General features: G+C 54.2%; 2 protein-coding genes across 2 annotated transcripts in view; both read left to right on the forward strand.

The window, feature by feature from the left end:
* The first annotated feature begins 48 nt into the window (after positions 1 to 48).
* On the forward strand, positions 49 to 6,147 carry ORAI3 (ORAI calcium release-activated calcium modulator 3). Its single transcript, XM_010362237.2, has 2 exons — positions 49 to 720; positions 4,379 to 6,147. Exons 1-2 carry the CDS (start codon positions 493 to 495, stop codon positions 5,036 to 5,038), a joined length of 888 nt encoding a protein of 295 aa, XP_010360539.1. The 5' UTR covers positions 49 to 492; the 3' UTR covers positions 5,039 to 6,147.
* Positions 6,148 to 8,107: 1,960 nt separating this feature from the next.
* Positions 8,108 to 12,204, forward strand: part of SETD1A (SET domain containing 1A, histone lysine methyltransferase) — a 28,574-nt gene continuing 24,477 nt past the window's right edge. The window contains 3 exon segments of the mRNA XM_030925025.1: positions 8,108 to 9,156; positions 9,943 to 10,107; positions 10,317 to 10,412. Coding sequence (XP_030780885.1) covers positions 9,958 to 10,107; positions 10,317 to 10,412 — 246 coding nt within the window. The 5' untranslated portion in view covers positions 8,108 to 9,156; positions 9,943 to 9,957.

Consider the following 12,204-nt stretch of genomic DNA (forward strand, 5'->3'; position numbering starts at 1 on the left):
GTGTGTGTGTGTGTGTGCAGGGTCCCTACCTACAGATGAGTGGGCTCACCTCTCCTGGGTTCATTTTGGGAGGGATTTGAGTGTGGACACCTGGGGTATCCAGCTGTACCTTGGAGGTGGCTGTGGCTGGCGTGCACCTTGGTGGGGTCCGGGCGCTTGGAGGATGATCTTGGTGGGTAGGGGTCGCGGGGAATCTGTGTGGGCCCGGGACCACGGGGATTCGGTCCCCGGCTCCACCCCATCATGTGGCCAGCCCGGCTCCGCCTCTGCCCCAGTTCCTGTTTCGGCCCCCGCTGTCCCGCTCCGGCCCCTGGGGCTCCCGCAGACGCTGCTCTTCCTGCTCCGCTGGGGCCGCCTCATCCTGGGCGCCCGCCGCCTGCATCCTGCTTGCCCTATCGAGGGATGGGGCCGTCCCTGGGCTTGAGCCGGCCCGGCTGCGGCCCCCGAGGCGCCTCCGCCCAGTAGTGACCGCCTGGTGCCGCCGTCCCCAGAATGAAGGGCGGCGAGGAGGACGCGTGCGAGCAGGCCCCGCTGAACCCGGAGGGCGAGAGTCCTGCAGGCTCGGCCACGTACCGGGAGTTCGTGCACCGCGGCTACCTGGACCTTATGGGGGCCAGTCAGCACTCGCTGCGGGCGCTCAGCTGGCGCCGCCTCTACCTCAGCCGGGCCAAGCTCAAAGCTTCCAGCCGCACGTCTGCCCTGCTCTCGGGCTTCGCCATGGTGAGGGGCCGGGAGGGGGCACACACGGTGGGGCAGAGCACGTGGGGGACACAGGTTGTCGGGGGGAAGTAAACAGGTCCCAAGGGAGACAGGGCAGAGGGGGCTTTCGTCAAGGGGAAAGGAACAAGGTCCCAAGGGACTGAGCAAGTCCCTTCTTACGGAGGTGTGTGTACAGGGGCCCCCAGGAGATGGGGCCACCGGAGGACACTAAGGTCCTAAAGGTGTCATAGAGGGAGTGGGGTGAACAAATCACCAGTGGGGCTGACTGCAACGATAAGGCAGAGTGGTTCAGACGGAGCCTGTGTCTGGCAGAAGTGGTTCTTAAGTCCCAGTGCCAGCTTCAAAGGCAGGTCAGGTGGGTGGGGGCTGCATCAACAGGCGAGGTGGGGGGGCTGGAAATGGATCAGCTGGGTGGCAGCGTCACCCAGCTGAAGTTGGGCCCGTCCCAGCAGGCCCAAGGGGTGCTAGTGTCAACCAGGAAAACTGACAAGAGATCATGCCCGGGAGGGAGCCGCTGGGGAGAAGGCCCATGAGGAAGCTGATAAGCGATTCTCAAGCTGATAAACCACAGGTGCAGGAGGATGGTGTCGGCTAACGGTCTGTCCCAGCGGTGGCCTCACAGGAAGTGGGACGGAGGGAGGTCCCAGGGTGAGGATCAACAGACACAGTCCTGGCTCCTCCCTACTTGTGGCCAGCTATGTGACCCTGGACAGGCCTCCACTCCCCTTGCAAGCCAGTGGGAAACTGTGAGATCATGGAGGGTGCGCCCTCTGTAGCCCGCCAAGTACCCGCCCCAGGGTGAGCCAAGCATGCCAGAGCAGGCCACTCACCAAGGATGGCTCAGACTAGCCTGCTAGTCCAATTGGACAGGTGTGGAAAGCAAAGGTCTCGCCTCTGGGCAGGAGTGAATGAACTGGGACCCAGGGTTGCTGCTCTGTTAGTCTGGGGTTTTCCCCACCATCACCCCAGGAAAAAGTAGAAAGTGAGCTGCAGGAGGTACTTTGGGGAGCACACTCCTGTGGGGATGGATATCAGAGGCGGTTGGGGTAGGGACCATGGAGTTAGGCGATCTGGGCTAGTCCCTGCCCCATCTGTGTCATAACCTCCATATTTGAACAATGACAGGGAAACTCTCTAACCCTAAGGGTCATCATAAGCCTATGGTCTTCTACATGGGTTCCCAGAATCCACAGACCAGCTTACCTTTCCTGATGGGGGGCATCACCTGGGGACAGGGCGTTGGTGCCCCTTCATCTACACAGCCTGCAGAGGGAAGGGAGCAGCCACCTGAGCTGAGGGAGGTCAACCCCGTGGTCCAGCCTGTTCCCAAGGAGACAATCCCTCTACAGCAGAACGTGCAGGTTGCTGGGGTGACAGCTTAAGGGCCCGAGCCTTCTCTGCAGGAGTAAGGGGCTGGAGGTTTAGGTTCTGGGGGCAGGACTGGCCGCAGTCCTAGCAGGGGAGACTGAGGCTGGACCAGGCTCTGGGAGAAACCAGGACTAAGCCTGGCCCAGATCCCTGTCTATGGAAAACACCTCCTGACACCCGCCATGGCCCAATTTCCCAAAATACTCAGCCCTGTTTTCCTGCCTCCACCCACCAGCCTCTACACCTACCTTCTTCTTTCCCCAGGCCCAGAGCAATCGAATGGACCCTACAAGAACCAGGGATGGGGAGAGAGTGGGATTCTGAAACTCAGGTGGCCTAAGTTAGAATGGCATTATACAAATTGTATCCAGCTGTCACTAAGCACCAGGCATTGCCCTCAGTGCCTTTATGTACATCATCTGTTAGCCTACGAAGTGGGTACTGCTACTCTGGCCATTTTACAGATGAGGAAACTGAGGATCAGAGATGTTAAGACACCTGCCCAAGGTCCCACAGCAAGTAAGTGGCAGGATTTGAGCCTAGGCAGTCTGGTTCCAGACTCCAAATTTATACATTCCTAGAATAGGTTCATCAACTTAAATGTCTGCAAAGGGCCAGGCAAGTAATATGGATACCAAGTTGGCTGGGTAGGGACTAGCAAGCAAGAGACCCCCTGACATCGAGGGTGATGGCTCACACCTTTCATCCCAGCACTTTGGGAGGCCAAGGCAGGAGGATCGCTTGAGCCCAGGAGTTCAAGTCCAGCCAGCCTGGGCAACATAGCAAGACCTGGCATCTCCAAAAAAAAAAGAGAGAGAGAGACCCCATGACCTTTCCAAGGGGAGCAGCCATGACTGATTTGAGCTGATAGTTGCCGTGCAGGAACGCGGGCCAAGTGTGGCCAATTCTTCCAAGTTTTCAAGGGGATCTGGAAATAGGGATATAAAAACTCTCTTGAGTTTTACAAGTTGGCAACATCTTCCATTTTTTAAGAAACACACTGTGTGAGCCAAGCAAAACACGTCTGCAAGCTGGAAGTGGTCCACAGTGTGCCGATTTGTAAACTCTGTCCTCAGATTTTAGCACTCACTATAGCAAGAACAGCAAACACGTACATAGTGCTTACTCTGTGCCTGGTCTGTTCCTTTCCTCTGCCTTTCCTCTTCCTTTCCTCCCTCCTTTCCTTCCTCCTTTCCTTCCTTCCTTCCTTCCTTCTTTCCTTCTTTCTTCTTTCTTTCTTTTTTTTTTTTTTTGAGACAGAGTCCCACTTTGTTGCCCAGGCTGGAGTGCAGTGGTGTGATCTCGGCTCACTGCAACCTCTGCTTCCTGGGTTCAAGCAATTCTCCTGCCTCAGCCTCCAAAGTTCCTGAGTAGCCAGGATTACAGGCACATACCACCACGCCTGGCTAATTTTTGTATTTTTAGTAGAGACAGGGTTTCACCATGTTGGCCAGGCTGGTCTTGAACTCCTGACCTCAGGTGATCCACCCGACTCGGCCTCCCAAAGTGTTGGGATGAAAGGCGTGAGCCACCATGCCCAGCCCATTTCATGTATATTTCATTTAATGTTTATACCAACCCTACAAGGCAGGGAGGTGCTGTTATCAATCTCCATTTCCAGATAGGAAATTGAGGCACACAGAGAACTGACTTGCTCAAGATTACACAGCTCGAGCACAGAATGAGCCCAGGCAGCCCAGCTCCAGAATCTGCTGTTTGATCCCTATGCAGTAAACCTGTCAGAAGCATGTCATCCAGCCCTCTTTTTTTTTTTTTTTTTTTTTTTCCGAGACAGAGTCTTGCTCTGTTGCCCAGGCTGGAGTGCAGTGGTGTGATCTTGGCTCACTCAAACTTCTGCCTCCTGGGTTCAAGCAGTTCTCCTGCCTCAGCCTCCCGAGTAGCTGGGATTACAGACATGTACCACGATGCCCAGCTAATTTTTGTACTTTTAGTAGAGACAGGGTTTTGCCATGTTGGCCAGGCTGGTCTCAAACTCCTGACCTCAGGTGATCCACACACTTTGGCCTCCCAAAGTGCTGGGATTCTAGGCTTGAGCCACCGCGCCCGGCCATCCAGCCCTCTTGATAGGCAGGTGGGGAAACCAGAACAGAACAGAGCCTTTGCAAAGCTATCCATTCGTTTACTCAACAGAGACTGAATGTCTCTGCTTTCTGCCAGGCACAGTTCCAGGTCCTAGGGATATGTATCAGTGATGTATCCCAATAGGCGGAAAAAATCTCTACAGTTGAGGAGGTTATGGGAGTCAGTCCATCCCCTCTTGTTCCTGCAGGTGGCCATGGTGGAGGTGCAGCTGGAGAGCGACCACGAGTACCCGCCAGGCCTGCTGGTGGCCTTCAGTGCCTGCACCACCGTGCTGGTGGCTGTGCACCTCTTTGCACTCATGGTCTCCACGTGTCTGCTGCCCCACATTGAAGCTGTGAGCAACATCCACAACCTCAACTCTGTCCACCAGTCACCACACCAGAGACTGCACCGCTACGTGGAGCTGGCCTGGGGCTTCTCCACTGCCCTGGGCACCTTTCTCTTCCTTGCTGAAGTTGTCCTGGTTGGTTGGGTCAAGTTTGTGCCCATTGGGGCTCCCTTGGACACACCGACCCCCATGGTGCCCACATCCCGGGTGCCTGGGACTCTGGCACCAGTGGCTACCTCGCCTAGTCCAGCTTCCAATCTCCCACCATCCTCTGCATCCACAGCACCGTCCCAGGCTGAGCCAGCCTGCCCACCCCGGCAAACCTGTGGTGGTGGGGTGTCCCATGGGCCAGGCTGGCAAGCAGCAATGGCCTCCACAGCCATCATGGTACCCGTGGGGCTCGTGTTTGTGGCCTTTGCCCTGCATTTCTACCGCTCCTTGGTGGCACACAAGACTGAACGCTACAAGCAGGAACTAGAAGAACTGAATCGCCTGCAGGGGGAGCTGCAGGCTGTGTGAGGCTGGTGTTAGCCACCGCTGCAAGCACTGCCTCCCTCCTGGGTCTGCAAGAGGCCTCAGGGGCCTACAGACCTCATTCCCCCCAACCCCTGGCTGGAGCCACTTGCAGTGGCCACTGTCAGGCAGAGTTCAGATTCCTGCCTGCAGGGTCCTCTGGGCTGGGCCTTGGGGCAGCTCCCACATTCCCAGGGATTTTCCCCATCAGTCTGTCCCTTGGGTTTTGCAAGCTATTCTGCACCTGGGCTGGCCTCAGTTGAAGGATCATGCAGTAGATATAGGGGAGGCAGGGAGAGCTTGTGGGACCTTTGGTGCTGACCTTAGCCACCATTTCCATTCCTATACAGGATGCGAAGATCAGAAGGCAGCCAACCCTTGGTTTAATTGTTTGTTTTTTTTTTGAGACAGAGTCTCTCTCTGTTGCCCAGGCTGGAGTGTAGTGATACAGTCACAGCTCACTATAGCCTCAACCTTCCAGGCTCAAAAGATTCTCCCACCACAGCCTCCCAGGTAGTAAGTAGCTGGTACTACAGGTGTGCACTGCCACACCCGACTAATTTTTTGTATTTTTTGTAGAGACGGGGTTTCGCCACGTTCCCAGGCTGGTCTCAAACTCCTGGGCTCAAGTGAACCTCCTGCCTTGGCCTCCCAAAGTGCTGGGATTCCTTGCTTTATTTCTGTAGAATCTATTTTATGGTTGGCATTTTGGGGGAAGATTTTGATGGGTTCCACATTCTTGCTTTAGTTGTTGTAGAGGGATTTGAGTGTTTCTACCCCAGGCATTGGTCTAGCTTTTCCTACAATGAACCTATCTTTGGAGGTTGGAGCTCCCCACCTTCCCCCACCGTGGTGACCTGTGGCCACTCGCAGGAGGGATGGTGCCTGACCCACTGCCCTAGCACCATGCTATGCACCAAACTTGTTCTCCCTCCTGGGCCAGGGCTGGGATCTTTAGAGACTGACAGCCTCTGCCCCCGGCCTGAGTCCTTAGCAAGGGTTAGGTGAGGAGGTTTTAAGGGAGAAGGTCCAGTCCTTAGCCCTTGGAATACAAAGCTTTTCTGACACTGAATTTGGATGCACTTTGTTTTATATAATAAATCATGTTTCACAGATGTCTCTGTTGCTGTGAACGGGATGCAGGGCAGGCCTTCTTAGGATAACTTTACTTGTTCCCAAGAGCTGGGTGGTGGCAAGTTTGGGTGGACAGGACCTGGGAGGGAGTGGGTTTCAGGTGTAACCCTGTCAGATGCTAACAAGAGCCAACAGCTTCTGAATGGGGAGAGTTATTCCAAGGCTACAGGCTTTGAACTCTTGTCCCTGAGTTCAGAGTCTCTATCTCTTCCACTGAGTTTTATTTATTTATTTATTTATTTATTTATTTATTTATTTAGAGATGGAGTCTTGTGTTGCCCAGGCTGGAGTGCAGTGGTGCGATCTCGGCTCACTGTAACCTCTGTCTCCCGGGTTCAAGCAATTCTCCTGCCTCAGCCGAGAAACCTGAGTAGCCGGGATTACAGGTGTGTGCCACCACACATGGCTAATTTTTGTATTTTTAGTAGAGACGGGGTTTCGCCATGTTGGCCAATCTGGTCTCAAACTCCTGACCTCAGGTGATCCACCTGCCTTGGCCTCCCGAAGTGCTGGGATTACAGGCGAGAGCCACCATGCCCAGCCCTCCCTGAGTATTTAGTATAGGTTTTTCTTTCTTTTTGAGACAGAGTCTTACTCTTTTTTTTTTTTTCTTTTTTTTTGAGACAGAGTCTCGCACTGTCGCCCAGGCTGGAGTGCAGTGGCATGATCTCAGCTCACTGCAAGCACCACCTCCCGGGTTCATGCTATTCTCCTGCCTCAGCCTCCTGAGTAGCTGGGACTACAGGTGCCCGCCACCATGCCCAGCTAATTTTTTTGTGTTTTTAGTAGAGACAGTGTTTCACCGTGTTAGCCAGGATGGTCTCAATCTCCTGACCTAGTGATTCACCTGCCTTAGCCTCCTAAAGTGCTGGGATTACAGGCATGAGCCATCGCACCTGGCTGGAGTGCAGCTGTGCAATCTCAGCTCACTGCAGCCTTGACCTCCCAGGCTCATGAGCCTACCGCCTCAGCCTCCCAAATAGCTGGTACCACAGGCATGTGCCACCAACCCAGCGAATTAATTTTTTTTTTTTTTGTAGAGAGGAGGGTCTCACTATGTTGTCCAGGCTGGTCTTGAACTCGGGCTCAAGTCATCCTCCCACCTTGGCCTCCCAAAGCGCTGAGATTACAAGTGTTAGCCACTGCACCTGGCCTCAAGTTTCTTTCTTGAGCAACTACCACATACTAGGGGCCTTTCATAGGTTATCTTATTTAACTCCCCCAACACCTCAAGCGTTAAGCCTTTATCATTTTCATTTCAGAGATAAGGAAACAGGCCCAAGAAGGCTGAAGATCTTGCCCAAAACCACACAGTTAGTCCATGAAACTGAACTTGGACTATCTTTACCCCTTACATGGGAATCTCTCTTTGATTTGAGAAAAGGAACCAGTGCCTTTCAACTAGAACAGAAAGGAATCTGATCTCAACACCTATGCCTCCACGTAAATTAATTTTTTCAGGCTTATTTCCCTCAAAATTTTAGTCCTAATCTTCTTCTGTCTTGTGGTGTGAGACCTTGGGTAAGTCTCCCTTCCACCTTTTCCTATTACTTAAAATGGTGAATTTGCATAAACCAGGCTCTAAGGGTCTTTTCTGCACTGTTGGGCTGTCTACAAATTGACATCCAAGTTTAAAGGAAGACTCCGAAACTTAAGAGAGGTCAATGGCTTGCCCAAGGTCATATAGCAAGGGCTTGCTGTACACATATCAGGAGCCTGGGGCATCCTCAGCTCAGGAAAGGGGGCCTCCTGGGAGTGCCGGCGTTCACATGGGATCAAAAGGGTGCTCAGCCTTAAGACCTCAGCCCGAGTTTTAGTTGTAGGCCTGGGCCGCTGCTGCCCTCGTGCGGAGGGATCCCGTGAGCATACGGCGCCACAGCGCAAGAAGCGGACACTGGGACCACGACGCCAGGAGGACACCAGTCCAGTCCCGTTCCTGTAGGACCTCGTTTATTATTACAGGGCCCATTTAAGGGCACTTAGGCCCCACTAGGTTCATCAGAAAACCTTGAAGCAGTCCCTGGATTTAACCACTAATGGTGGGTTTGAGTACGGCAAAGTAGGGCACCTTCTACGGGCCTCTCTCTCCCCATCTGGCAAATGGGCATCCTAAGCAGCCAGACACCCAAGGACGATAACGGGAAGGAAAGGCACCCTGCATTTATGTGCGAGGCGGGGCAAACCGCCTGAGTCACCGCTCACGGTTGTGTTTTTCCACCTCCCGGCCGCCCCTCCCATCCGGATGAGTCCTGGTGGGTCCTCCCGGAGGCGCCCCCTAGTCCCTTGCTCCGCACGCCCTGACCACGCCCCTTGACTCGGCCCCGCCCACAGCGGAATCCGCAGATTCGCCAGGCCGGATCCTCAGAATTCCTCGGGTCCCTCGATACTCGGCTGAAAATTATCATCGGACTCTGACAGGAGCTCTGGGCTGGAGGCATTTTCCCCAGGGTCAGAAGTGGGCTATCCTCTCACTTGGGCCAGTAAGAAAAATCCAGAAAAAGTTGTCGATTCTGCCAGCAGGGATTGGCTAACGGGCCGTTATTTTCTTGACTCCACCAAGGCGGATGAAGGGGAGGCTGTGGCTAAGGCCGGGAACAGTGGCGAATCTGCAGCCTCTCAGACTTTGGCCGTGCAAGGAAGGGACGGGGAAGAGGAGCAAAGCGGCGCGCATCCTGTCCAGCGATTCGCCCCGCCCGCCCGGCGAATCTGCGTCTCCCGAACGCGCCACTGAAGCTTCCCCAGCGCTGGCTGGCCTCCTCCCCTCTGCCCCGCCCCTTTTCCTCAGGGACTAGTCGCAGCTTTCGTCGCCGCCGATTCGTCAAGCGTCCCGGGCCGCAGCATCTGGATCGTCGTGGCGAAGCCGACTCTCCGGGGGATGCGGCCAATCTCCAGGCTCCCTGGGCCGCAACTCCCGAGCCTCCCCGGGCGCCGGCCGAGACGAAACCGCTATCCCCGGCCCCGTGGGTCCCCCGGCAGCGCCTGTGGCGAAAGTGCGAATGCAGACCCTGTGCCCGCTGGGCCTCGCGCAGGTGGCGGTGGTGTTTGGTGCGCGCGCCGGGGAGGTGGTGGTGGGGGGGCGCCGCCGCCGCCACCGCTGCGGGGCCGGGTCTCGCGCTGCCGCCGCCGCCGCCTCGCGCCGCTGAGGTGCCGCGCGGGGTGGGGGGAGGGGAGCCGCTCGCCAGGAGCGGGTGAGTGGGGCTGCCCGGCGCGCGTGCGCGGAGACCTGCTTGGGGGTGCAGAACGCGCCGGGGCGGGAGGAGAGGGCAGCGGCGCGCGTTCCCCCCACCCCCCGCCTGGATTCGGGGTCGAAGCCGGGTTTCGGTCTCGGTCTCGCGGTGTTTCCAACGCCCCGAAGAGGTGCCACCTTTCGGCCGGAGGATCGGGGCTCGGGGACGCGAGCGGGTGTGTGGGAGCCGTGGCCGGGCTCGGCCCGGGCCGCTGGCCGGTGAGGAGGCGGGAGGGGGCGGGGCCTGCAGGAGGCGGGGGAGGGGTCTTGCGCCGAGGCCAAGTGGGGCGCGCGCTAGGGAGAGCGGGAAGGTAAGGGGGCTCGAGACGGGCCTGGGGGCCTGACAGTAGAGTTGGGAGATGGAGAGAGGCTGGGTTGTTGTGGCGAGACAGAGGGTACTTGGGGGAGAATCCGGGGGAGCCCCGGGTCAGGGTGAGGGGTGGAAACTGGAGTGATGGGAGAATCTGGAATCGGGGCTGGCCAGTGAGGAAAGGCAGGGGAATCAGGCCCAGGTCGTGACCCTTCTTGCGTGTCCCCCTTTCCCTAACAGTGTAAATGAGCAAAGATGGATCAGGAAGGTGGGGGAGATGGGCAGAAGGCCCCGAGCTTCCAGTGGCGGAACTACAAGCTCATCGTGGATCCTGCCTTGGACCCTGCCCTGCGCAGGCCTTCTCAAAAGGTGTACCGCTATGATGGAGTCCACTTCAGTGTCAACGTGAGTGCCCAGGCGTTTGCTTGCCATCCGGGGAGCTCCAGGTGCCCCTGTCCTCTGTGATTCTGTTCAGCACCTAGAATGGTAGCCTACCTTCTTGAAAGTGGGCAGTTGAACCCATGTTTTGCATGTGCGTGTCCAGATGGGCTTCTTAGAGCTCCCCAGCCTGGATTCACCCTGAGCTCTCTTTCTGCTACTGCTTTCCTTCCTAGGACTCAAAGTATATACCAGTCGAAGACCTCCAAGACCCCCGTTGCCATGTCAGGTCCAAAAACAGAGACTTTTCCCTCCCAGTCCCTAAGTTTAAGGTACGTGTATGCTGGGCTTCTAGTGTGGTAGTCCTAAGAGGGTATGGAGGATGCGTCTTGGCACTATAGCTGAATAAAAAGGGTTTCCAATGAAAGGGTCTCAGCCAGATCTAGCAACCTCTGAGGCTGTAAGACTCAGTTGTTCTGGACAGGAGATACACTTAATCTTCTAGAAAGGTACAGGTCAGGTGTCCTAAGTGTATCTCTGGTGGCTGGGGTGTTGACTTCTTGAAGGGTGAGGTAAAGACTGTTTAGCTGCTATACCTATCACTGTGTATTCCTAGACAGTGCATAGCACACAACAGTGGGATCTCCCAGTTCCTTGACAGTGAAGGGAAGTGACAAGGCCGCTGCCTACCTGGATTGCACTGTTCCCCACCTCTCATTTGGCGATGTCATTTCCATCTTGTTTCCTTCGAGGACTCCCATTCCCCACCCTAGGCAGGATATTCTTCAGGCCTTGAACTGGTCCTGGAACACTGGTGGTTCTTCATTTCCTTTTCTGATTCTTTATTCTTCCTTTCTAAATAAATTGTCTGTGGGGTCCCTTCATTCTTCTTCTTCACCTTTTTTTTTTTTACTTTGTTCCCTTTACTTGGACAATCTCTTTCACACCTACAGCTTCAACTAGTACCTAAATTTTGATGACTTCCAAATATCTGTTTCCAGCCGACATCTCCAGGCTTATATGCCTGGTAGGGGGAGAGTTTCATTTGGAGGCCACACAGATGTCTCAGAATTAAGAGATTTAAAATAAATTATCTACCCCCTTAACCTATCTCTTTCATTTTCTCTCTGCTCATACGTGGCAGTACCATCGACTCAGCTGCATAGCCTGGCAGCCTTTTATTCTCTCCTTTTCGCTCACGGTCGGTCACCAAGTTCTCCTGGCTCTTTCCTTTTTATTCTTCATCTTTCTATTCTCATTGCCACGTAACGTAGACCTTGGTCTACGTTATTCACTATTCATTTCACCTGGTCTTCTTGCCTTCGTTCTTTCCTCTGTTTGTCCTCTGCCTTGCTGTCATTTGTCTCTTTGGCTCACTGCTCTTCTAATTTCCTTTGGTTGCCAAGTCCACATTTTGGGGCATTGACATGTATGGTTATTGATCTGGCCAAGCCTTATCCTCTGACTTGACACCACACCCCTGTGTTGCATCCACACCATATGCTTTGCAGTTTTTCGAAAACACCAAGTTGTTTTATACTTCCATGTCCTAGGGGTCCTTGTCATTTGATGGAATGTTAATCCCCAAATCTCAGTAAGAATGACACCATCTTTATGAATTCTTCCCTGATTATACTCTGTACAAAGGTTTCCTTCTCTGGGTTCCAGAATACCATGTACACGTCCGTTGCCACTGAGTCATGTTGTGTTTGTATGTGCACGTCTTGCTACTTTTCTGTACGGGAATCTCTTCCTTTCTAGCTCTGTATTTCCAGTGCCTCGTTCATGGTAGTTACCTAATAAAGGCTGAGCTGGGGAATCATCGCTCTGCAGCTCGTTCTCTCCACATATGTTTATTCCTCAGTGTGTATCTTTCTTTCTTTCTTTCTCTTTCTTTCTTTCTCTTTCTTTCTTTCTTTCTTTCTTTCTTTCTTTCTTTCTTTCTTTCTTTCTTTCTTTCTTTCTTTTCTTTCTTTCTTTCTTTCTTTCTTTCTTTCTTTCTTTCTCTCTCTCTTCTTCTTCTTTCTTTCTTTCTTTCTTTCTTTCTTTCTTTCTTTCTTTCTTTCTTTCTTTCTTCCTCTCTCTCTCTCTCTCTCTCTCTCTCTCTCTCTCTTTCTTCCTTTC

The sequence above is a fragment of the Rhinopithecus roxellana genome, chromosome 20 (assembly GCF_007565055.1).
Source record: "Rhinopithecus roxellana isolate Shanxi Qingling chromosome 20, ASM756505v1, whole genome shotgun sequence".
Taxonomy (NCBI): domain Eukaryota; kingdom Metazoa; phylum Chordata; class Mammalia; order Primates; family Cercopithecidae; genus Rhinopithecus; species Rhinopithecus roxellana.